General features: G+C 41.7%; 1 protein-coding gene across 2 annotated transcripts in view; it reads right to left on the bottom strand.

The window, feature by feature from the left end:
- The window catches only part of ATP1B3 (ATPase Na+/K+ transporting subunit beta 3), a 44,275-nt gene that overhangs the window by 6,273 nt on the left and 10,727 nt on the right, over positions 1 to 27,275 (bottom strand). The window contains exons 2-5 of one of the 2 annotated variants that reach the window (XM_090051209.1): positions 17,329 to 17,457; positions 12,041 to 12,148; positions 3,640 to 3,827; positions 2,313 to 2,363 (exon numbers count right to left, since the gene is read on the bottom strand). In XM_090051209.1, the coding sequence (XP_089907335.1) occupies positions 2,313 to 2,363; positions 3,640 to 3,827; positions 12,041 to 12,148; positions 17,329 to 17,457 (476 nt within the window). The remainder of the gene's footprint in view (positions 1 to 2,312; positions 2,364 to 3,639; positions 3,828 to 12,040; positions 12,149 to 17,328; positions 17,458 to 27,275) is intronic. The other variant, XM_090051210.1, reaches the window with a different exon arrangement.

Below are 27,275 nucleotides of genomic sequence, written 5' to 3'. Positions count from 1 at the left end.
AGCTTCCCACGCATTTTTGACAAGTGAATCATCCTTAGCAGTTTGAGGCAGACCCAGAATTTCCAAAAGGGGTAGAAGTATGCTATACCACTCCTCAGACCATGAGATGGATAAGAGTGAGAAGTAGCCAAGCCCCTGGGCTAGCAGGGGACAGAGGAGCCAGACAGGGATCAGGCACTTGAAGGGGGGAGGGGAGGAAGGGAATCCCTGTTGCCACCACCACTGTTCCTTGGTGACCCAGATATGGGGGAAGCCCCAGCCCCAAAGCCACTTCTGGCCCACTCTAGCCACAGACTTTAACGAGCCAGACTCAGCCAGCCCCAGCTCCATGCCTGGCTAACTTCCCACAGCCTTCTCTTCCCCCCTGGTGTTTCCCACTGTCCAGAAGCAGGTATAAGGAAGAACCCAAGTGTTGCTGCTGCTGCACCTGGATAAAACTCAGCTCCCTGGACAGCTGCCTGCAGCTGGAGCACGGCAGAGCGGGGCTCTCAGGCTCCCCACTTGCTTGTGTCAACAGTGGTGACAGGGAGTGTGTTCCTCCTTCTAGCAATTGCTCCTGGCTATCAGGAAAACAGCAGGGGAGTGGAAAGAAGAAAAAGGAAGCTCCTGTAGTAACCTGTATAACTGCAACAGCTCTGGGGCTCCTTTCGCAACTGACAACAGAAGGGAAGAGTGTCTGCATCTATGCATGCCCCCCCCCCCCATTGATAGTCACTCTTCAGCTTTGGCACATCTTCTGGAAGTACTGCACAACCTTTTATTTGGACAGACATTTAGGAAGCAAAACTAAGTTGGGGTACTGGTTATGTGTCTTTGCTATACATCTTATTTTAGTATTGAGTCCGTTTTTATGAATTAAATTTTTCCTCTTACTGTAATCTGCCCCGAGCCTTTGTTGGGAAGGACAGTATATAAATCCAACATGTAAATGGCTTCAAAAATAAAATACTCTCTCTTTGCCAACTACAAGTCTCATATACAGGTGTGCAATCTTCTGTATATCCAAGGAAGAGTAATGTTTACAAAACTAGAAAAAAGTCAAAACAATTAGAAGTTTTATCCATAAAACTTTAAAAGATTTAAGGACGAACTTCTTCTCTGTAAGGGTCAACAGAATCTGGAACACTCCCAGCAGAGGTGGTACAGTCACCATCCTTGGAGGTGTTCAAGAGGAGGCTGGACAGGCACCTTGTTGAGCTTGTCTGAGCCCAATAACTTCCTGTCCATGGCAGGGGACTGGACTTGTAGAACTGAAAGGGACCTATAAGATCATCATCATTCTATGATATGCATGCCCTGGTGCTAAAATTCTCCCCATTAAGAACTCATATCTAGCATTAAGAAACGTTATTACCTCAAAAAGATTACTGGATTTTTTTCCCCAGTAAGACAGCAAGACAGTGGATACCTATAAAATAGGTTGTTAGCTGTCCCTGACAGTAGGATGGAAAATACAATACACCATTAAGTCGAAAGAGGTGGTGGTCTCTCTAGAAAAGCAGATGACCCCACAGACATCCCTTCAAATGGCTTTTCCACATACATTAACAGCAGCAGTTTTTCTAAAGCACACTAAAGAAAAGGGAACTACAGAATAAGACTTTTTAAAAGTAGACCTAAAAGAAGCTTAGGAAACTGGTAGGTAGGCGGACATTTTTGGAAAGAAATCTAATGGATAAAAGGAGTGCAACGTAGTTAGAAGTTGCTGTCATCATAAATATACAACAGCTAAATAAATCAAGGACTTGTCCTGTATGAAGTAACACACACATCTGAAGGCATGCAGTGAACTTAAATAGATTTGATTTTATAAAGTTCTCATACTTGAAGAAAAATGTTATTCTGAAAATTAATTCTGAAACTCCACACTGCAAATTTATCTTACCCATCATTTATATAACTAAGATGCAGCATGCAGAAAAAAAAAAAATATTGGTTATGAAATGGGAAAACAAAATTCAACTTGCACTACAGTAAAATACAAAAACTGAAATGTTAATGGGAAGTTACATGTATGCTTTTGTTCTCTGCTTTAATCTGAAAAATCGAAAAGATCTATCAAGTCTTAATGCCATGAAACACACAGAGACCTTTTTGAACAAGCAGTCTCTTTATGAAAAATTCATTAAATATACTAAAATGGTAACCTACACATACAAACACATCCAATAAAAGAAAAAAGGGAGGACTTAAGAGTTTTAAAGAAAAAAATCCATGATGTTTATTTTTAGCATTTATGCTTTTCACTCCTTTCTAAAAGGAAGGGGGGAAAAAAAAAGTAACCAGATACTTATCTTGTATTCCAAACTCACCTTAGAAAAGCACTGTATATATGGTTCTCCTTCAGGCTTTAATCCGATTATCTGAAACACAGAAAGTAAAAAAAATATTTGTTTATGGAAACCTTCCCTGTTTTAGTTATGTAAGCTGAACGTATTTGCAGTGTGATAAATAGTATTATTGTGTAATGTGTGTATATATCTGAACATCTTTATTAACTGTGCAAAACACACAAAGCAGTCACCAAATTCCAGCTCTGCAGCCCCTGTAAAATTCATGACCACATCAAAATTGCATTTTCCCCTCCCAACTAAAATAGTGCCAAAAGATTCTCAGAGGTTGGATCAGAACCTCTGTTTCACTTACGCTGTGCCATTTAGTGTAGATGGGCAGGCAAAAGTGCAACTGTTTAGAACAGGGGTGGGCAATTGTTTTGTGCAGAGGGCCACTTACTGAGTTTTGGCAAGCCATGGAGGGCCGCATGATAGGCAGCCGGGGGCAGATAAATATTAAATTTTTTTAGGTTCCCCATGGGCCGGACAGAATGGCCTGGCGAGCCGCATCCGGTCCCCGGGACGCATTTTACCCACCCCTGGTTTAGAACTTAGTAAAGAATTCTGATGAAGCACGATTAGAAATGGAATTCCCCGTCTACTCTTTACATTGTATTGGTCCTGCAGAAGAAAAAATAGCAACAGCAAAAAAACCCAAATCCCTATTTTCTTGTTAAAGAAAATAATTGAATACACACAAATTTGTTGAACGAGAGCCCCATTTTAAACAAGATTAGAAGTAATATCCAAAATACCCAATTACTCCTCAAAATAGGTCTAATAGCCACAGTTACCAGGAACTCTTTACTTCAAATTATGCATGTAATGTTATAGGTTAATCCATATGGTACGTAAAAAACAGCCAACTATGACGTACGCATTCAATTATTGGCAAGTAAAATACCCATTTACCTACCTACTTGGTGTTCAACACAATTTAAGAGTTAAGTATATACCATTACATATCCCTGACTCAAATACATTTTAGTATTGTACACAAATTGTATTTCACTTCAAGCTTTTGTAAAGCCTGCTAGAAAGAACAGTGGGCATAGAGCACCATCTTAGGATTTCAGGAATTTTGACTACGGGAAACAAAGAATTAGGGATTTAAGAACTTCATAAGCACCTGTTTATCCTCCAATTCAGTTATTTTAGTAAATGGACATATACTTCATAATACAGAAATATTACACTAAAACGGACAGGAAAGGGAATCTGGCCATTCTCTGTAGTAGGTTGTTTTGTTTTAAGTATGTAGAAAAAGTAAAATTTAAAACTTGAGACAATCAGTCTATGCACTTACTCTATTCATTTTCACAAGTACACATGGAGTTCCTTTAGCATAGCCAAAATTCTCATCTTCAAGTCCAGAGCATGGTCCAAGCTGAGTACGATTAAATCGACATGCCTTTTTACCAAGATCCTCCTTCTGCTCAAACAGTTGTCCTGAAGTACATACTACGTTTCTGGATTGCTTTGAATCATTATATGCTATTTAAAAAATAAAATAAAAAATTATATATTCTACAGAAACAAAATGCCAAACAACAAGCTACTTCAAGGTCTTAAGACTTTATTAGCTTCAATGTACAAAACACTACATAGTTTCATAGTTAGGGGCTGGAAAGGACCTTACAGATCATTGGGTCCAGCCCCCATGCATGTGGGCAGGAAAGACTGCTGGGATCGGATGACCCTAGCAAGATGGGTGCCAAGATGCTTTCTGAAGATCACCAGGGTGGATGACTGAGGGGAACCTGTTCCAAACCCTCAGCACTCAACTTGTAAAGCTTATGTCTAGCCTGAAGCAATCCTCAAATGAGCTTGTGCCCATTATTTGTTGTCCTCCCCTGGGAGGCCTTAGTGAACTGATGCTTCCCCAGGCCCTGATGCCCTTGATACACTTATAGACTGCCACCAAGTCCCTTCCAAGTCTTCTCTTCTCCATGCTGAACAGTCCCAAGTCTTGTAGCCTCTCCTCATAGGACCTGGACTCTAGGCCTCTTATCATGCGTATGGCCCTCTCACACTTCTCCATGTCCTTCCTGAAGTGTGGCATCCAGAACTGGACACAGAACTCCAGCTGTGATCTCACCAAGGCCAAGTAGAGGGGGGATGACACCCTTAGCGTTGCTTGAGATGCCTTGGTAGATGCATGCCAGTGTTTGGTTAGCTCTGCCAGCTACGGTATCACACTGGCGGCTCATGTTCATTTTGTTGTCCATCACAAAACCCAGGTCTCATTCAGATGTGGTGCTAGCAAGTGTAGCGCTGCTAAGTCTGCAAGTATGCTGTGGATTCTCTTTACCCAGATGGAGCACTTAACAGTTCTCTGTATTAGATGACATCTGGTTGAGGTCCACCCACCTCATGAGCCAGCATATTTACTGCTGGACTTAAAGGCAAATTAAATTTGGTTTTGCTAGTTCAATTGCAAATCTGAACTATAGTAGATTTCAAGAATAAAGTATTGTTTTTGTTTCCAAAATACACTGCAACCTTTTTACAAGTTTTCTACCCTCTCTTTATACACAAGATAGAAAAAGGGCTGCATATAAAGCCATGAAATTGAATAAGCAGGCAACGGGGCTTCTCTGCCCCAAATTTCTAACAGTATAAGCAAAACAAGACTTTAAAATAAAAGTATATAGGTAACCTAACCACTGAAGTGGAGGGTGCCTCTGGGGAGTGGGGAATTAAAAAAAAAAAAAAAATCAAGGCTAGCACAACCACAGCCCTAATTTCTAACTAAGGAAACAAGAAAAAAAAAGTACTTTAAATCTCATTTATTCTCATTGCTTTACACATGTTTGCAAGATAATGTTAAGATGAACAATTTTACATAAAGCACAGCCTAAAAAAAAAACACAATATAAATTTGTAAAGTTTTCAGCTTGAAAATAAGAAAATAATTTCTCAGATATACACAGTAGCAAAACCTATCTTGAGGTATATTGTTATTAACAGACAACATCAGCAATTTACATATATTAAGCTGGACTTCAAATTACTTCCCAAGCCCCTTCATTTCAAATCACAGTATCAGTACTGTTAGAAGTGCACTGGAAGCAGAAAAACCTAAGAGAAAGTAAAGTACATAAATCAGATGGTCACAAAAAGCTTAAATCAACAAGTGAGCAATGTGCCATCTTCACCACCACTCAGAAAACAGGTGTACCCTGAGCAGATGTACCATAACATGGGGACAGAACTACCAGTCTTGCAACTACTGTCTTGTAGAAGCAGATAAATCACAAGACACAAAAAACTCTTCCTAGGACTTCACACTACTGACAGCAGAAAAATGCAGTTCTCATATGCTTTAGAAGACTAGCACAACTACTGGCAAAAAGGAGATACTGTAGAAAACAGAAATATACCAATAGCCTCTAATCTGCTAAATTGTTGAAAATATGAAATAATCTAGGAGCAATATCTAAAATAGGTGACCATGGAACCAGATTTTGAAAGATGCATGCATTTCTGCATACAAATCACAGAAATTTACAAAGTTTCCTGCAGGTTGGATATATGCTATAGCTTTGCATGTTCTAATGTTGTCAGATGTGAACAGTCTCAACCAATTCTTACTTCTTGCTGTTAAAACATGCAATTGAAGAGTTACATTTGCGCAATGACACTGGGACCTGGCAGCTCAAAATAAAAGACTGCAAGATTCAAGCATAGGTCAAGACCTCCATGTTATAGAATCTGTCTCAGAGTAACTGACAAAAGATAAACTTAAGTGAGGAGGCCTAAATGGTAACCAAACTGTAAAAATAAACTGCTGCTGCAGTTGATAAAGTTTAAAGAAGCATAGAGACCAACCTGTCAAAGGTTACCTGATGGCAAGGGAACACCATTATGATAGTTTCATTCTAACACAAGAGGTATAAAAAAAAGTCTTTAAGACCAGCAAGTCTCTCTCCTGGAACTATCATGGTACTAGGAGAAAGAGCCTTTTAGGACTCTTGGGTCCTTAGCCCAACTCTGACACACAAGTCCCTCAAATTATTCCTCACTGGTAGGACGCAGTATACAGAATTCTCAGCACCACGAGCTCCCTAGATAAGCAATTATTAACCAAGGTGCCATGAGATTCTTGTAAAGGTGCAATAAAATATTAGCACTGTTAGGTATACAAATGCCTACACAATTCATTAGATAGCCTAATAGATTTTAAATAGAAATTCATAGTGTTAAAAACATTCTAACCTGTTGGGGTCTGAGGTCTCTACAGCAAAAAAGAACTGATCTATTTTTTGATTATGGAAAATTAAAGGAGTAAGCCAGCAACCACTATTTTCCTAGGCATGCCTTGAGTTTAAGCTTGAGAAAACATTGCCTCTGATAAACCAGCTGACTACCATCAAGGTTCCTTCTAAGCCACGCGTGTGCGCAGCTGCGCACAACTTGAAAAGGCTGTGAGTGGCCATACTTTAAGGCCACGCACCAGGAGAGGTTGGGGCAAGAGCCTGGCGCGGGCTCCGCTGGTTCCAGGGAAGCGCTCCACTCTACCACATCAGGGCCCAGAAGTGGAGCACTTCCTCAGAGCCTGCGCTAGCCCCCTGCCCCGGCCTCCAGGCCCCAGCAATAAGTGTTCCATGCCAGAACGAGGCGGCACACTCACAGACCACTACTCCTTAGAGGGAACACTTACTACCATCAGAGAAAACGAGTCCTAGGTCTCAGTGACAAGCACTCAGCATAAGGTATCCCAAGATACCATTCAACTCCTTTGGATCTCTTTCCTATAGCTACAAGTACTTTGTACATTTTTATAAATATGCTGCCACAACAAGAGTACAGTACAAAGCCTACAGTTTTTGCCTCTGCCATCAAAGAAAAAGAAACCCGTAGTGCAAAGTGATCATTGTTACCATCTCACAGAACTTATAGTACTAAGGGTGACAAACTATACAATCATTTATCTCAGTGCGCCTTTGTTACAAAGAAGGCTAACAGCATACTGGACTGCATTGGTAGGGGTGCTGCCAGCAAGTCAAGGGAAGGGATTATTCTGCTCTACTAGTTAGAATATTTGGTTTAGAGAAGACAGAGGGGATTTAATAGCAGCCTTTAACTACCCTGAAGGGAGGTTCCAAAGAGGATGAAACTAGACTGTTCTCAGCAGTGACAGATTACAGAACAAGGAGCAACAGTCTCAAGTTGCAGCAAGGGAAGTTTAGGCTACATATTAGGAAAATTTCTCTCACTAGGAGGGTAGTGAAAACACTAGAACAGGTTACCCAGAGAGGTTGTGGAATCTCCATCCTTAGAAGTTTTTAAGACTTGGCTAGACAAAGTCTTGGCTGGGATGATCTAGTTAAGCGATGGTCCCAAGTTGAGCAGGGGGTTAGGTTAGGCTAGAGGTCCCTTCCAACCCTAGTTTTATGATTCTATATTATATTTATATGTAAGCAACTGCTATCATAGAGACTACAGAAAAGTAGGAAGGGATCTCTGAAGGTCACGTAGTCCAAATTCCTGCCTGAGGCAGAATCAGTCCCAACCAAACCAAATCTTTGCCCAACGTATTGCTAAAACTACATGGGTAACTCTGTCACACAACCATAAAGCACACCATCTGAACTTGCCACAGGTAAAGCAGGGGGACAATAGTGGACAATGTCATCCTACTATAGGGCTTGTTAAAATGGTCAAGCGATCTAAAGACTGTCATGGCCAGTGCTACAGAAGAAGGAAAAAAAACCCTCAGTCGATGCCAGTCTAACCAAGGGGTAAAATTCCTTCCTGGCATCAAATGTGTCCAGTATGACCTGAGCAGAAGGGTAAGACAATCTAACTAGGAATCTCCAGGTTTTAGCCCTAGCAGGACACCCCAGTCAAAATCCAGCAGAGCTCTGAATCAGGGCAAATACCCATAGTAGAGAGTAGGCATAGTTCATCTCAGATCATCTCTGACCAACGCTTATCCAATCTCTTCTTGAACACCAGAAGTTGCGGAAACTCCATGCTTGGAGAAGGCAGTCTATTCAACTGCCTCAGTGAAGCAGCTTTTCCTGATAACCAACCTAAACTTACTTTGCTGCAACTTCGAGCCACTGGTCCACATCCTCTCCAGCTCTCTACAGCTAAAGAGAAAAGGTGTTCTCCCTCATTTTTCTGGCACCCTTCAGATATTTGAAGACTGCCATCATATTCCCTCTTAAGTGTCTTTTCCATAAGTTTAACATGATTATTTACTTCAGCCTCTCTCCATGTATAGCTTGCCCTTCCAATCCCTTTTATTATTTTTGTCCTCTTCTGGACCCTAACTTCTCCACATTCTCTTTTAAAATGTGTGGCCCAAAACTGCAAATTATTCTAGATGAGGACTACCCACTACCATGTAGAGAGGCACCATCACCCTCATGTCTTGCACTGAATATTCCTACTTATGTAGCCCCAAAATGTCATTTACCCTTTCTGTGGCTGCATTACACTGCAAACTCAAATTGAGTCTGAGATCCACTAAGACATCTAGATCCTTTTCCATAGAGCTGTCACTCAGCCAGATGTCACTTGTTCTGTATTTGTTACAATTACCACAAGAATGTTACATGATTGCAAATTAGACAAAGTGATCCACAAGACACATGGTTTTTATGAAGTTTTGAGAATTTCTGCTCCTGTGACAAATTGTTTTCTACCCTCTTTTTGTCAAATATGCTTCAAGCTTTGGTGCTGCTCAGAAGTTTCATCATGACTAAATTTATTCCAAAAAAACACAGGACTAAAATATACAAAAGTAAGTTAATTAATATTTTTTCCTCTGGTTTTAAAATGTAGTGGATGGAAAGAGCTCTGTGAAACACCAAGAGTGAAAAATTAAAACTACAACAAGCATCATGCTGTAGGACAGGTGCTACGTCTGTACCAGAAGAAATACCCCAGCAGAAAAAGCTAGCATACAGACAGATGTTCAAAGGACTTTCTATGGAAGTATACTGGCTTTGCTGCCCCCCCCCCCAAAAACAAAACAACAAAACAAAACAACAATCGCATCCAGCCAGGACAGCTTGAACAGCAATGTTTATCTTCTGAATATCTCCAGTACTCACAGTCTTCCACTCCTTCCCCCCTCCCCATTCACAGCTACAGTTCTGAGCATGTTCATAAAGCTTCACTATGGCCACACATGACCTTGCATGCAGTTACACATCTGTATAAAAGTCCCCAGGAGTGTGATCTCCAAAAGATATGACTAGTAAGACCAGGGGAATGGCCCTCTCACTTTTAGTTCAGTAACTTAGAAGTAAGGCTATTCCATTAAAAAGTAGAAAACCCACATTCTGAGGTCTCCCACAATGATAGGGTCCTTGAAGGTGCATCTTCTGCTTCCCTGCAATGTGCTTAACCATTAGGCCCTTGGTTACACATTGCCCAAAGCACCTTCCAGCTGTCCCTTTGAAGCTGGTCCACTGGGCAGGATGAAAACAAACCAGAGGGAACATGTCCGAGTGAGATGTGCACTGTCCTGCAAGGAAGTGGCCCAGATTCTCACCCCTGTTCCTGTCAAATGGCTTTTCTGCCCTTTACTTTCAATAATCATGGGATAAAATGAATCAATAGCAGTGTGTTGGGTGCTAAACCTTTGGGGCAGGAGACAGAGCAAGAACCCAACTTTAGAGCATGGACTTGAAATATGGGCACATACACATTTGGCCAAGTTAGAAGACTTTGAAAATTAGTCTGCATGTGCTCTACTGAGATTTCTCAGATTAAGTGATGAAAGGCCCCACAGATTTTGTTCACATTGAGCATCATAGTACAGGGCAGAACAGAACTTTCCTAGCACTTGCATCTGTGGGTTATGACAAATCCCAACCTGGGAAAATAAAAATGAAAACAAGAAGCTTGTCTTTATTATGGTGTCAGAAGGCCCTGGTGACCCACAAAGCATGAAAGCAGAAGCTACCCAAGTCAGCTGCAGAGAGGACAAAAAAGGGAGAAGGAAGAGAAGCAGCTGATACGGTAGGACCCGAGGCAAGGAAGATGCAAGTGACTGGGAGTTAGAGTATGGAAGGCACTGGGACAGAGACCAGTAAGGGAAATGGGAAGAGAGGGCAGTGAAATAGTACTGCTCCATGGCAGAGACAAAGATCAAATAAGGCAGGCAAGGAGCAGGTAGGCTAGGAATGGGGAGAAGCAGCATGGTGCTCTCCAGCAGTGAGGAGCCAGAATCCTTGCATTGATTGCCCACAAATTGAGACAAATGAAAGGGCAAAAGTGGGTGTCAGTGAGGGAAAGGGGGGCAGGGGAAGGAGAACTAGCTTGTGGGGAGAAGGGTGGGGGGGAAAGGGCGACACCAGGACGACATAGATGAGGACAAGAGAAAATGGGATGAAGGAGTAAAGGGTGGAAAAAAGATAAGACTGGGATAAGGGAAGGTTAGCAAGGACCTGCTCATTTACATGCAAAAATTATCTACTCTGAGAACAAATTAAGTAGTATATTGAAAAGACATAAGAGGAACTCCAGCTTCGTTTGTGGCAGAAGCAGAAGAGGGGAGTTTGGTCTTAGGCACTTCAAACTGGGCACACAGAATTATCAGCTATTTGTAACATCTATGTCTGTACAGCTACCCCTCATCTGCAACCAAAGTACCAAGGTTTCATTTGACAGGTAAGTTGTAAAAATAAAAAAAATTAATACAGTATTTGTAAACTGATACCGTGACAAATAACACAGACTATCTTCAAGGAGAGAAAAAAACCACCAACACCTCACTTCAGAACATGGAACAAGAGCATCAAAGTAGTGTTCATTAAGTGAGCGCTGCCCCCCTCCTGAGCACTGAAGAAAACAGTCATCCTGTGACAAAAGCATTATTAAGTCATGTAATTTAATAAAGTGTCATAATGGACACAAAGCATCTTATCTTTGCTGTCATAAAGTGAGTGCTTGACTTAGCAGCCGTTACTTTCTTTCAACTTAAGCTCTACTCATGTGCCCATATTACCTAAAAAACAGAAACCAACGCAGTGAATACCATGAATAAGCTTAAAGTAACTGCCCTTTCTTTATTCACCTCACCTGATGTTATCTTCCCTCACCATGTTCTAACTTTGATTGTGATTTTTTTGTCAAGATTTATATGCCTATATCATGTACCACTGTGACACTGAAATAATGTGCACTATTTTTATGCAGTGTTTGTGCACATCTGTTTTTTTAAACCAGCTTAAACTCGCTTTTGAATTCTTGTTGCTATATGAGGCAATTTCTCCCTTGCTTGTGCAACCATAGAGTTCTCTGATATTGAAACAGAAAAAGGTGACAAAATTCAGATGTCTTGAAGCCTTATTTTCAAAAATCACACGTGACATGCGATCAGTGCTCAAAGTGGGCCACCAGAATTCAAAACATTTGGATACTGTTACTAGCTTGCTACTGGAATACTTGGACAAATCACCCCTCTCTGTTACTTAGGTTTCTTATCTGGAGGAGGGAATAATGATACTTACTTCCTTTGTAAAACACTTGGACTCTATGGATAAATACCACCAAAATCTAGCAGAAGCACCTAGTAACATTCCAAGAACTAACTTCAAAACAAAACTTATCTAACCTTGTAGCAGACCAAATGAAAATACATTTTACAGTAAGTATGCCCTAAAGAAGAATATTTTGAGCAGCTTTACTGTAGTTATAAAGGTTTTAATTAAAACATTAAATAACAATAAAACATTTGCACTTACATGCAAGAAAATTTCTAAGTGAAGCAGTGTACGTCTCATACGACCGAGAGTCAGACTTGTTAAAAGCAAATTCCAATGCATTGACTGGCTTTGGTGAAATCATAAGTCCTTAAGAGAGAAAAAAAAAAGTGTAAGTAAGGAACTGAACAACTTTTCCCCTGACCTTCACTTTTTAGAAAAGTATTTCTCAAATTATGAATATGATATATACTGGGATAATCCCTATAGCATTTAAAATTCAATTTGCTATATCCATCTAATTTGTATAAAATATCAAAAATCAGAAGAACCTTAAAAACTAAAATATTCAGTTAAAACGCGCCATCAAAACCCAAATGACTGAACAGCAAAATTAGCAACTTAATTACTTGAAGCTTCCATTCAATAAGTTTATTGATTCCAGTTTGACATTACACTTCCCATTTCAAACATAATTTTACCATGTATTCTTAGGGTAAATCACATTCAGTTTTACACAATAAAAACAAGTTCAACAAAACAGCCCACAATACACTATTCATGCCTTCAGTTTCTTTGCAGCTATGTGGCAACAAATCTGGCTATTCTTATATACTCTTAATTCCATTATACATTTGTTTCAAAGTAATGAGACAATTTTATTTTCCAGTTACTTCCTCTCTATGTTTGTAATATGCCAGTTTTAAAAGAAGTGGTTCAAAGCTGCAAACATTTAAAGCATGCTGTAATGGAAAAAGCTCTTTTTTTTTTTTTTTTTTAAACATACAAATTTTCATCTCAACAACAAATTTTTGGGTCTCTCTATCATGCATGGAGGTGCCTTAAAAGGTTCTCCAGCCCAGCCTGAAAAGGCTAAGTGTTCCTTTCTGCCCTCTCACTACACACCAGAAGTGCAGATGGAAGGGCTATTTCTTTAGTAGAACTAAAACATTTGATTTGTTGAGAGTGTACTTTTTATTCACACTGTTTAACTGTTTTGAGAAGGAATAAAAAAAATTGTTAAAAATTCATTATCCACTCACCCCATCTTTAGTTAAAGCTGAGAAAGGCCACACATCTGAAACACCCAAAAAGTTATTGATAAAATGAAGAAAGACTACACTAGACATTCCTGGTATTTGGAGGGTAGAGGGAACTCCTCCCAATGTTTTGTAGGCCTCTTTATACAATTTAAAAAGCAAAGAGGAACAGAAAAAAAATCCCCCCTCATCTGTAAATATAACATATATGTATACTACAAAGTTATTAAATAATTAAAAAGATTTTTCAGAAATCACATAGAAAGTGCAACTAGAGAGAGCAACCTATCAAAGAACTACTTAATTGCCTGGAGGAACCTTAGGAAGGCAAAGAAATTGGTGTAGTGTAATTTGTTAAAAATAGGGAAAAAGTACTTGGACAAGTTTTCTGACAAAAAAAAAAAAACTCCTTTGGATTTCATACTGTTCTTTTTTAAATGCACTTTGACTCAGTAATTTTTCTTAAGGCATTCACAAAAGCACACCTTGTGACCCCAGCACTCTTTCCTGCCTAGGCAGGGGGTCAGACACAATGATCTGTTGAGGTCCCTTCCAACCGTAGCATCTATGAAACCCCTGAGCCCAGTAGCCAATTTATTTCCTATCTGAATGCCAGCAGTACTAAATATACATCTACAGTCAGAATGGGGTTTGTTGTTTGATAAACTGCCTTCTGCTTCACTGTTACCCTTTAACCTCCACAATGAATCAGGATGCCAAGAGATGTTATAAAAATTAATAAGACCCAAAAAGGACAGTTACATGTCAGAAGGAGTGCTAGACAGAGAAGCTGCATCCCAAGGACTTGCATAAAATCTCCTGAGTGCATCTTGACTGCTATAAAATGTAGACCACAAGGGTGGCTGTCAAGTTCTCCAACCCACAACTACCACTTATCCATCCACATTTATCCTGTAGTGGCTATTCCTCACAGATCAGGCATCTTCATGTCTATATCTAGTTATACCTATATACTATACATAAATACAAAGGATGCCCAAGCTGCAAAGAACAGTCATATAAAATTATGTTTATATGTCTAATTTTATTTTATTTAATTATTCATTGGGGGCCTTTAAGAGAAGGCTAGATAGGCATCTGGCTGGGGTCATCTAACCCCAGCAATCTTTCCTCCCTAGGCAAGGGGTCGAACTCGATTTGTTGAGGTCCCTTCCGACCATAGCATCTATGAATCTATGAAAAAAATTATATAAATGTCAGGACCCAAGACAAAATTACATGTGGCTTAGAGTGCTTGGGTGAGAACCAAACATAAGCTAGGAGGGAGAGGCTGACTTAAAACAAGAATTTGTTAAGACCTGACATTTAGGAGAGCTGGGGGGGGATGGGAAAGGGCAGGCTAAGGCAAGCTAATGTAAATGTCTTAATGCAATGTAGTAAGGTTTAGGCTGAAAGGCAGTTTAGATATAGCCTCAGAGAACAGGACAGCAAACTTTCTTCCAGAAATAACTAGCCAAAAAATGTGTGCAATGGCAAATTTGGCTCCATGAGAGCAGTTTGGGAAGAATACTCAACAGGAAGCTCACCTAACTTGTAACAAACCAAGATTCATGATCTGTTATTACTTCCAAATAGTAGATAAGCCACATTTTTACAGTTGTCATGAACTGACTAGATGTCAAATACATTTTTATTTGACAGATATTGCTATATCCCAATGCACAATATGAATTAAATAAGTCAGTTTGATTTTTGTAACATGGAAAATAAAACCCTTGACCTACACCATCCAAGTTTAGCACATGGAATTTTATAAAATTAACATTTTTAGCCAGGAACATGATATCTGTACTGTGATTGGAAAAAGTGGCAGTTTCATTGATATCTTCAATTATTCAAAAATGAATTGCTGTAAGAAACTTTTATTGCTATAATAAGTTAGAAAAGTATGTGAAACAAATTAAAGTTAACATACCTGGTAAAACTTTGGATACAACCTTAAAGGCAAGGTTCATTGTTCAAAGAAAATAGGCACAGGCACAGACAAAGTATCCTAAATAGCAAAAAGGTAAGGAGCATGCAATGGGACCCATTTTAAAAATTTACCTTCCTTTATGCCTGTATCATGGGGGGGGGGGGGAAATAATCACAAAATAGTGGGATTATCACTATCACCACAGTATTCCACCAGACTATGGAACAGAATCTATGGTAAAAAAAAACAATAGCAGGAAAAGAAAGTCATTCCGAAAAGACAAACTCGCACTAGATGGGATGGATTTAGATCAGGGATGGGGAAAATACAGCCCGTGGACTTCATCCAGCCTATGGCGAGACCTCCGGCCTGGTCCAGTCCTGGGGACAGCCCGGGATATGGCACATGCACCCGGTCCTGTGCCTCCAGGCAAATGCAGCAGAGCTATGGCAGCGCAGCTACTGGACTCACTTTGTCTTCCCCACTGGCAGCAGTATCCTTCTGCTGCTGCTGCCAGACCAGGCCCTGCTGCCTGGGCACCTAGACCCATCTGCCCTGCACCTGCCACTGGGGGCAGGACCTGCATAGGTAAGGCATACTCGGCCAGGCGGATGGGATGGGGCTGTGGGCAGGCATCCCACAGAGTAGGACCCTACAGTAGGGTCCAGGAACAGGACAGGGCTGAGATCATGGGGTGGGAACAGCATGGGGCTGGGGCCCAGGGCCAAGTCACAAACTGCTCCCTGCACATCCCTGTGACAGGCGCTGGTTCCATGTGCAGCAGTGTGCAGGGCCCAGATCATGGCTCTGCCCTGGCTTCACGCTGTCACGGCCCTGCACTCCCAGCCTAGGCACTGCCCACCCATGGTGCCATCCCAGCTGCCTGGCCAAGCATGGAGCAGAGCCACTTAGGGAGTTTAGGCAAGCTGTTGCAGGGGGAGAGGGAGGGGGAAGGGGATGGAGAGGTGGTGCTGACCCAGCCTGCAACAGCTCACCAAAATGCCCTAAGTGGCTTTTGGGCCCAAATAATTGCCCACTCCTGTATTTTTTAAAAACCATCTAAAACATGTCATTTTTACATCTTAAAACTATATATAGCATGTTCCAAAGAACTCTTTACCCCCTTACTAAAACAGTGTTACTAAAGATGGGCCCCATATCTAACCAAACAGCTGTTTAGAACTCAAAATGTCCATCTATCTTGTGTTTTGGCCCTCAGACCTCAATATTACTCACAGACTAGCTCTACATTCTAGATCAAATGCAATTATAAAATCATATATAACTCCAGCTAGCCTACACAGAGCTTGGACACTTTGAAGCACCTTTAAAAATCCTGAGCTCACTCTTACCAGAAGTTTAATATTAATCAAACAAGGACTAAACCCAGCTTAAGGATGCAATTTTCTAAAGGACCACCCCCATCCCCACCTCCCATACACAAACCCATCCAACCGCTTGTAATGTTTGTGGTAAGGTGGTTCAAGATTTTAAGTCGCATATACTTTCTTCTGAAATTGTGCCTACAAATCACTTTAGGCTTCTCTGGCACAGACAGACTATATAGTTTATAGCCATCTTCACCGGCAAAATCGGGCTGCTACTTAGAACACAGCAAGGTATTTTCATGACATATTTCACTTTAGTCAAACTCCCTTAGATTGAAGTTATTCTTATGTATATAACTCTGTATCACTCTATAACAGTTTGCATACTATTTGTCTAAATACATTTATTTGAACCCCTAAAGCATTAGAAATGAAAGACTAAAACTTCAGGCTGAATGGCCAAACAACATACTCAACAATTCTCTGCTCTGTCCTCAAGAGCAAAACTCTGAGACAGGTGTCAAACTCAATACATCATCCATAAGTTTTATTTTTCCAATAATAAACAGTTATTCCCACTATTAATTTAAAAAGCTGGTTCTTTTGAAGTACTAAGCGCATTTGGTTTTTCACAAGCTGCACCCTGTTGTGTATACCATCCAATTTTACTGTATCATTAGATACATAGATAATTTCTACCTAATAAGCTCTTCTATAGCACTTTTTCAACTGTAGATTTCAGAGTGCTTTATGTAGGCAGTGAGCATCAGTATCACCATTTACAGATAGAGGTGAACTGACCTTGAGCAAAGACACTTAACAGGTCAAAGGTCAGTAAATGATGCCAAAGGCTATTGAATGAGCTTATATTGCAAGTCTACAATAAGAGAACAGCACATTCACTGTCAAAGTCCTTCTTTAAAGCTTAAACAATTTAACTGCAGCATGTACTCAATCTTTAACTTCAGAGAACTTCACTCATCTAATCCTAATTTGAAATCCAAACAGAGCTAAAAACATAGTTACCTGGACTGGAAATCCGATCACGATATTTGGGAATATCACTGCTCAGCGTCTGAAGCATAACCCACATTGTGAATGTAAAGAGTGCTGCCAGGAAGCCATAAAATACCAAGTAAAACAACAAGATTAAACCTGTAAAAGTTAAAAGAATGCAAAAATCAACAAAATGTCTCTATTAAATTTAAACTAGATTCTAATTTTATTTTTGACAATCAGGACGAGAAGCCAAGAACTATAATCTGCACTGGAATCAAATTCCATGCATTCGTCTTACACACACGCACAGAGTTAATTCTTTGTTCATGAATCAGTAAAGAAACAAAAACTGAACTAAAGGAAGTCTCTTAGTATAATCATCATGATCCCACACATCACACAATATTCTGAACAATAGGATGCAGTTTTTGCAAACAATACTTTGATGTACTACAGCAGTTTTCTGGAAGTCAGCTGTACTTGCCAAGTACAGTGTGTACATTAGTGCAACAGAGCTAGTACACTAGCTATGTCTGGAATTACTCCCAGCAGAGTCATATATGAAGTACAGTGGAGTCACATCATACACGCATTTAACTTACGCGAATTAAACTATATGTGCTCGGCAAAAGAGAGAAAAATAACAATTTAAATAGTGCAGGCGATTCCGCTCGCCATTCCACTCAATAAGCGCATGCCCTGGAGTGAGCGTGAGATGGGAGATGTAAATCTGCTGTTCCCTCAATCAGTCTCAGTTCCCACATGCCTCTCATAGCGTGAGCATCTCACCACACGTAAATATGGCCGCAAAAAATCTAGCATCCGTGCCATCAAGATTCCATAATTTTGACTATACATGATTTTCGCTGTATGTGCTGACTTTAGAACCTAACCCCCATGTAAGATGCGACTCCACTGTAGTCAGAGGTTCACCGATATAAATCAGCCACATATCAGATCGACACTGACAAAAAGAAAATTAACATCATGAGCAATTAGCTTTTTTTGGCCAGCATAGGCGATAATGTCACCAATAAATGCTGCATGCGTGCTCACAGCTAGGAATGAAGCCAGGCAACTTGCAGAGTAGCATTCGGCCATTAAGTCTGTTGGGGGGAAGGAGAGTGTGTGTGTGTGTGGGGGGGGGGGGGGTCAGATCAAGGCCCTCAAATGAGGGAGGGAGCGGGGCAGGGGTAAATGTTGCCTAGCCAGGGCAGCGGATGTGACCCCGCTGGAAGTGGCTCCTCCAGGCAGCATGGGGGGGAGGGTGGCTCTCCACTGCACACACCCCTGAGGGAGGCATGGGGGGCATGTGTCCCCTCAGACTTGTGTGTGGGGCGAGGGTGAGCTGCCTGCTGTGGGCTATGGGCCAAGGGTTACGCCAGCCTCTTCCCAGCAGGGGGGCTGGGCAAGGGCTGTGCTCTGAGTTGGTGGCAACACTGGGAAGGGGAGCTACAGCAAATTTTGGGGTGGCTGTAGCCCACCCTGTAGACACCCCTCCACGTACCGCCATTTCAATTTAGGGAGAACTAAAACTGAATTCAACCCTTGTGGCAAGTACAAGCAGCCATAGTGTCACTTGGCTTGTAACTTTTCACTCTGCGACGGGCGTGTTTTGCTCCCGACTCAGCTGGAGCAGTAGGATGCAACCCTACATGCAGGCACATTTATCTGCAGTGGTAAAAAAGGTACCAGCATGAATTTGTGCTGCTACTTTTTGCTGCAGCACACACCCCTGCACATGTTTTGGTGTGTGGCAAACTGCCCTTTTCCCATTCCTCCTAGCTCCCAGAATCCTTGAGGAGCCCTGCGGACGACTAAAGTAATGGAGATGCTCTGGCTCGCAGCCAGACTGTTTCCTGGGAAGACCAAGCCTCCATGTCTGCTGGCACATGCTCCTTTTGTATGTGCCATGCTGTTTTTTCTCAGCCTTTCCTTTTTTTGCTACCAGGACTTCCCAGTAGCACAAATTACCCCCGTGCTGCAAATCCGCAGTGTGTTGCACATTTTAACACATTTCAGGTGTGCCATTTGTGGTGCCACAAACTGCACATCTAGATGTGGCTGGAGAGTCCAGCAAGCTAGAATCGTAGGGTGTTTTGCTTCTACTCTCTCCCCCAGGAGACTTTTGCTTGCTGGACTCTTCCGCTCTAGCTGAGCAGGGAGCAGAATATGCCCCCATCACAATTCCCACACTGCAGCATGGTGATGGACTGGCTCTGGACAGTCTGGATCAGCCAATCAGGTCTGCCCTGTACACTGCTGCTATCTGTCTCCAGGCAAACTAATGGAGCCTGCAGAGTATCCCAAGATGTGTGCACAGTAAGAGTGCAGCAATAAAGATTTTCTGGACCGATACTGATGGCCAATTATTAACAAGCCATATCAACTGATACTGATCTGATTGCCAATATGCAGCCTGGCAGCTGGGAGAGCAGCACCCAGCTGGTAAGTCTGTTGGGGGGTGGAAATGGGGATAGGGGAAGGGGCCCCTGAGGTGAAGGAGGGACTGGGCCAGGGGCAGGTGCTGCCCAGCTGGGGTGGAGCACAGAACAGAGCCACAAGTGGCTCACCCAGGGGGCAGAGGGAGGGGAGGCATCTCCCGCTACTGCACACACCCCTGGAGAGGCATGGGGAACATACGCCCCCAGATCTGTGCGCACAGAGAGGGCAGGCTGCCACTGCAGGCTAGGGCCAGCACTAGGCTCTTCCTGGTGGGTGGGGGTTAGGCCAGGGTTGCCCGCCCCTCACCCTACACACAGATCCAGGGAGGCACATGCCCCCCATGCTTTCCTCAGGGGTGCATGCAGTAGTGGGAGCCACCCCCAACCAGCATGCCTTCCAGACAAAAGCCACTCAAAGCTCTGCCCTACACCCTGCCCCATCTGGGCAGTGCTAGTGCCTGTTCCTGTCCCTGCCCCGGCCCAGCCCTACTCCCTCCCTCACTGCGAAGGCCTCAAGAAGCTGCTGGGCTGGCTGCATGCATGCTGCACCTGCATGCAAACGTGGCATTTGACGACATTAAAATCGGCCACATCAGCCCAAAAAAGCCAATTGCCAGCAATATAAATTTTCCTTTTATTGGTGCCGATACAATATGGACCGGTGTATCAGTGCACTACTAGTACACAGGACCACCCTGGCTGTACAGCATCAGCACTGCAAGTCTTGTGCTCTTCAGGGCCTCGGCATTCAGGCACATCTGGGTAAACTTTTCTACTCAGAAAGCAACCCAGGAAAAAAAACCTCCCCCAGATCATTTAAACATGTGCGACAGACTTCCCCTCCTCCATAAACTGCTATGGACATATGAACTGGTCCCAATTAAAATGAAAAGTGTAAGGTTAAGGAGGTAAAGGTTTTAAATACTACAGATGAGTCTTTATTATGATTACAGAAAAATTAGCCTGAATAAATTCACATTAACAAACCACAAGATAATATTCTAGAGACAGATATTCTGTAGCTCTCAAACATATCTGCAATTCACACAGCCTCATTAACAAGTTGCTTCCCTTTCTATTCTGTTTAGTGTCTCCCTCAAACTAAATACTATTTTAGCAATGAAATCTGTTATACTATGTCCTATCAAGCCAAAACAAAAGCTAATATATGCCCATTATTCAAGCCATTTACTAAAAGTATATTTTCATTTCATGTTATCCTTCTTATTCTTGCAGGATTCACACAAACCCCAATTTTATTTTAAAAATATTTTCAAGCTCTGGACTGTTCTCTCACTCATACTGAAATTACCTATAAACAACAAACTTTTGAAGAGTGGTCTGTCTGTATGTAACCAAGTGATTTAGCATTCTGAAAAAATGAAACCAACACAGAGAGACTTTAACATGTAAATCTTGGAAGAAAGCAACTACATGCAAGATTTTTAAAAAACTGAGTTGTAAAATTGACAGTCATGAACCTGAATGCATATTTCATACCCAATGACCTGTTATTTTGCAGCTTGCCAAGGAAAATAACTGCATATATAAATGATAAACTAAAATGACAGCCCCTGCAATAGTGCTGTTAACGCAAACCTTGGGTATGTAGTCAGGCAGAAGGTTTTCACTTTAGAAGTTCTGCATCACAAATCAATTTGAGGGTAAAGGGATGCAATTATCCATGTTAGTGAGCCACAGTAAAAAGGCTTAGCTTGAACAGTAAGCTTTTAGAGGAATTCAGATCATCCCATGACCGTAACAAAAAATGTTCCTGTAGATAACAGAGTATTTCTGAGCATAAAAATTGTTAAAAATTTGACATTTACATTGAAGCTAGATGCCCAATCTAAACTCTGAACTCAGAATTAAGGAGGAACAGCTATTATCAATTTACCAGAGTGTACTAAAAATAGCCCTCAATGAATGCGATTTTTTATGTTGTAATATTTAGGTACAGGACCTAAAGAGTCATAAGGAAATTACTAGCACATGGCCAATTCAGATGAGAAATCTTATAGCAGATGTAAAAAAGCACTGATAGAGGGGACAGTGCAAGAGATAGAAGGAAAATATGCATCAGCTCTGCAGCTGGGTTCAGCCTTTGGACACTCCTATTCACCTTAAGATAGTAGCTATTAGATCTGGAATTCTCCTCCCATTATGTATGGAAAGAAAGTAGAAACTCTTCTATTTCTCTTCCACTTGTCTCCAACCGTTTGCTCATTGCTTCTTCCTCCGCTTTGAATGCCTAACTCTTCTGCACTCTCCTTTCCTGTAACACAGGCTGCTTTTACCGCATTTCTGCTTCACTGTGAAAGTTTTATAATCCTAAAAATTGACTTTAGAGCTCCACCTGTTACAACTAAAGTTAACTTATAAAATGGTAAGTTTCAGTCTCAATCCAGTTTGCATTTATTTTCCTACACACAACCCTCTTCTATCCAAGAAATTGGGGGAGGTGGGAGCGGAAAGGAGAGAAGATGCAACGCCGCAAACCTTGAAACATAAGAAAAGAGCAGCAATGCTTACTGTGTCTGATCATTTAAATGAAATGTTCATTAGTTAAAAAAAACAAAAAAAACCCCCTAAAAATATCCCAAACTGTGGTTACAAAGAGCCAACTAGTCATAAGGTACCAATCTCTTTAACTAAAAAGAAGCTAAAGATAGATTAAGTGATTTCCTATTACCATTCCTGCATGGGAACAATTGCTCTAGTTGCCTCTGTAATTTCAGATGAGAGTAAAGCATACTGCATGATCTTGAGAGAATGTCTGAATATGGTACAAACTGTGAAAAAGTTAAGCAATTCTGAATCCCAAGACATCCTGCAACAATGGTTGGCAACCTCTAATAAGCCATGCACCAGAACAACCCAGCTTCACTACAATGGAAGCTGGGTCACTTCGGTGGCAGCAACCAGGGGATGGCAGGGGGCTAACCCTACACCTACCCAAAACAGGTAGCAGATACCATGCTCCTTGCCACTGCTTTCCCCAGGCCTGACCCCACAGCCTCATTGCAACTTTCAGTTGGTGGAAGGTTCCACTGAGACAGGGGACCTACAAATTGCAGGTGTGGTGGTGCTTCTCTTTGCTCTCCCCTCATCCTGCCACAGTATGGAGACAACTGAAAACTGCAGTCTGGGTGCAGCACTTTCGACTGCACCTGCACCAGGACTGAGCAGCAAGGAACTGTGTTGAGGAAGCCTGGGCAAAGGAGCTGTTTCAGGGTTGTACAGATATTGCAGTAGTTTCCAGCTGCACCCATGCCACTGTCACTCCCTCCCCCACCAACTGTGACACAGGCAAAACTTCCAACTGTTCCCACACTACAGCTGGGAGAATCACAAATACATATGCAGTTTGCAGCTCCCCAGCCCCAGCACAACCCCCACTGGGCTGGAAGCTTAGTGAGCACATAGCCAAGGCACTGGGTGGCAACAGCACAGGTGCAGGCAACACCCTCCAGCTCTGCAGAATGGATCCATTGGCTCAACAAGCTGTATGTGGTCAAATCCTCCTCTACAGCATTTGTCTTACCACTGTAATCCCACCAACAAAGAGACAAAATGAAAGAGATTAAGATCTTTTTACTTAACTGACACGACAGCATAACTAAACAGTAGCGATAACCTCGAAAAGTGACTGTGAAAAGTAACTAGCACTATTTAATTTAAAGGGTTTGGATCTATTATATATTCATACTTGAACACACTTTAGAATAAACCAACACTGATGATGCACATAAAGATATTTTCAAAGGGTATACAGACAATCTGACAAAAATTTAAGTTTATTTTAGTACGAGTCTGACATTCCATTTAGTTCCTTCCATTCCATGGACTTGTGTTAATTTCGTTCATCACATTAAAAGCAGCACAAGAACAACGTAAATTATACGCACAGCACAAAAAATACTGACTGTTGTTGCAAATGTAGCAGCCAGAGTTTCTTTCAAAATAGGCTTGTATGCAAGACTCTTAAGCAGAAGATTTTGATTCACAGAAATGTTTTAGAATCACAAGGAAGTGGCCAAAATCTTGTCCTGTACTACACTACACTGTCTTTTTAAATTTACAGAAACTATTTTACAAATTTACAACTCCAAAATTAGATCATGCACATGTCACAAATCACTCTGGAATTGGACTGAACCCATCTGTCATGCATTTCAAACTTTAGGACCATGTAACATACTTAGAACACTGAAGAGAATAAATGTAAGGGAGAATGTCATGGCCAAATACAAAACCCCAGAAGAAGTTTAAAAATGCTAATTTCAAATTCAGTTCATATGTAACAAGCATTTTTTTTTTGCTCTTGTGAGCTTTCAAAATACTACTGAGCAAACAAGATGAAGTTTTTCAACTAAAAGCAAAAATACTGTACAACCCAAAACAATGCTAGGTGATTATCAGGTTTTGAATCAAGTATCTCCTTCCTGCAAGCGTAATATTCAGTCCTGCCAACAAAGGCTGAAGATTGTTCTATACTAGAACTCCCTTTGAGAGATGGAGAGTACAAGCTCTTTGCCTTCAGTTTGCAAGAATGAAAACCTCAAAAAGTAATCTAACGCAACAACTTTGCTCACAAATTAGCCCATGTCCACCTTTAAAAACAAATAAGCAGCTCATCTACAAGACTTTGGATGGCAGTTAGAAGTGTTTAATGCAATAGATAGTGATATGGAAAGCCAAATGACAATTACACAGAAAATGAAATTTCTGTAAACCTCTAAATAAGCCACAGGTAGTCTGCATAAAAAAAGCTCAATTTTTTGTCCAGCCACAACAGTACCTTTCCTATGTCCAAAAAATAAAAAATAAAAAAATCCAAACAAGTCAACAACCCTTCTCCCCCCCACCCTCAAAAAAAACCAAACAAAAACTCTACCACCTTTGTGCCATTCCTGGAAGTGATTAAAATTCCCAAAACAATACTCCTTTTTATCTAGCATTAAGATTTTCCGTACCATAGTAATAAGCTTTTTATAACACATTTTAAAGACTCACAAATGTGTTTGCCAATCACTTGCTTTTGCAGGACAATAAGGGTTCACTGATATTAGTGATTCTCAACCAGGGTGCCACAAAAATATTAGTGCTGTTAGGTGTGCAAATGCTTACATAGGATTTATAAGATAAACCCAGAGATTTCAAATAGGAATCTGTAGCACCAATAACATTTCTCATCTGTTGTGGTCCAAGTTCATTGCAACAGTAAAACAGTTCCAGTATTTTTTCCATAGTAAAAGAGTGAAGTCTTAAGAGTTGGCATTTTCCAAGGGGTGCCTTGGATTCTAGCCAGGTTGGGAACCACTTGTTTATAACGCAGAGGGCACAGCCATAGCTTAACCTAGCTCTGCACACATTACTCCAAATCTGGAAGCAGCATACCCATGCTATTAGCCTAGATACAGCATATAGGCGACATGACTATGCTGCTTCCAGAGCTAACGCATGCAGAGCTTGTTTGTATCTCCATCTGGCCCAAGTCAGCACCAAGCATTCTTCCTGCATACAAAATAAACACTATCACCTGACTGAACACCTCACAGAAGTATTATGCTATATTAGAGTACTCAACCACTAGTCCACTGGCTAGATCCAGCCTGTAGAGCAGTGTCATTCAGCCCAGAGAGAACCCCAGGGGTCTGAAAGTTTTGTAGTGGTGGAACAGGATAGCATTAATTACTGCTCTCCTGCTACCAAGTTTCCAGGTCTTCGGGGAGCTCAAAGGGCCAGAAAGTGTGGACCTGTATCCTAGATCAGGCCCATGAGGCTGAAGTAAAGCAATTACAAGTCCAGGCATATGGTGTCAACCCCATGCCATTCATCTGGCCCACACAGCCAAAAGCTTGAGCACCACTGTTCTATATGTCACTTTAAGCCTACCGTGTAGAACATGGATGACAAACATAAGATCTGGCCCCCAGAGCCAGTGTAACCAACCCACCCACTTACCAGAGGGTCCACCAGAAACTGGGGGAATGGGACCCAGCATGGGGGGTGGGGGAGGGAGAAGAAAGGGACGGGACGGGAGGGAGTGACCTGCTATAGCAGTAACCACAGCTCCCTGACCACTGTCCTGCTGCCACATGCCATATGCAAGATCCAGAGCTGTAACCATCATCATCGTCCATGCCAGAGGCAGAACTGCCACCCCACCACAAAACACATCAGGGGCACGTGGCACACAGCAGGAACAGCCACCACTACCAGAACTACCTCATGTCCCAGACAGAAGCTGGAGCTGAATCTGCTGCCACTGCCAGAGCCACCGCGTGCACCAGCTAAGTCTGAACCAGTTTCGGTCCAGATCCAGCCCAGGGCAGGAAGCAAGTTTTACAACTTTTATATAAAACACTTCTTCTAACTTAAATATGCAAGGCAGGAACAAAGATTAAGTGTAAAGACATTAAAATTCAGCTACAGTGAAACAATAATAAGGATTATCTGGATAAGGAAGGGGGCAAGCTGAGGGAAGAGGTAACAAAAAGAGATGGTCAGAGAACTTTCCTGGGTCTGAATGAATTCAAGTCAGCAGGGACAGAAACTTCATCCCAGGATACTGAAGGAACTGGCAGAAAAGCTTTCAGAGCCCTTGACAATAATCTTCATGAAGTTGTGGAAGATGGGCCCAGTACCAGAGGACTGGAAAAAAGCCAATATAGTGCCCCTCTTTAAAAGAGGCATGTAAGAGAACCCAGGGAATTACAGATTAGTTGGCCTCATCTTGAATCTTGAAAAGTTACTGGAATGCATTTTAAGAAGGTCATTTGCAAACACCTAGAGGAAGGGCTGACTGCAAGCAGCCAGGATGGATTTAAGACAGACAAATAATATAAAAGAAACTTGAGCTCCTTCTTTGACAAAAATCTGCTTTGGTGGATGAAGGGAATGCTGTGGATCTACTGTTATCTGGACTTCGGCAAGGCTTTTAAAAAGGTCCCACCGGACCTTATCATAAACAAGTTAGAGATGTTTGGGCTAGATAAAACTAAGGCAGATAGATAATTAACTCAACAGCCACAAGCAAGGGTATATTATTAACGGGTCCATGTCAATGGCAAGAAATTTCAAGTGGAGTCCTACAGGGGTCTGTCCTGGGCCCAGGACTGTTCAACACTGTATTAATGATTTAGTTACTTGCATAGTTTCTTGAGCAAGTTTCCAGACATGAAACTGGGAAGGATCACAAACACATTGAAGGATACGAACTCAATTCAGAAGGATCTCAACAGATTGAAAAGTTGGGCTACAGCTAACAGGATGAAGTTTAATGAGGACAAATGCAAGGTGCTATACCTCACAGGGAATAATAAAAAACAAATACACGAACGTTTCATAGATTTCACAGACATTAGGGCTGGAAGGAATCTCATAAGATCATCAGGTCCAGCGCCCTGCCCAAGGGGTAGGAAGTCAGCTAGGATCCCAGCAAAATAAGCATCCAACTGTTTCTTAAGTACCCAAAGTAGGTGCTTGCACCACATCTGGGGGAAGTCTATTCCAGGCCTTGGGGGC

This window comes from Crocodylus siamensis, chromosome 6 (assembly GCF_052110815.1).
Source record: "Crocodylus siamensis isolate JL-2025a chromosome 6, ASM5211081v1, whole genome shotgun sequence".
In the NCBI taxonomy this organism is placed as follows: Eukaryota; Metazoa; Chordata; order Crocodylia; family Crocodylidae; genus Crocodylus; species Crocodylus siamensis.
This window is presented reverse-complemented; position numbering and strand designations above follow the sequence as displayed.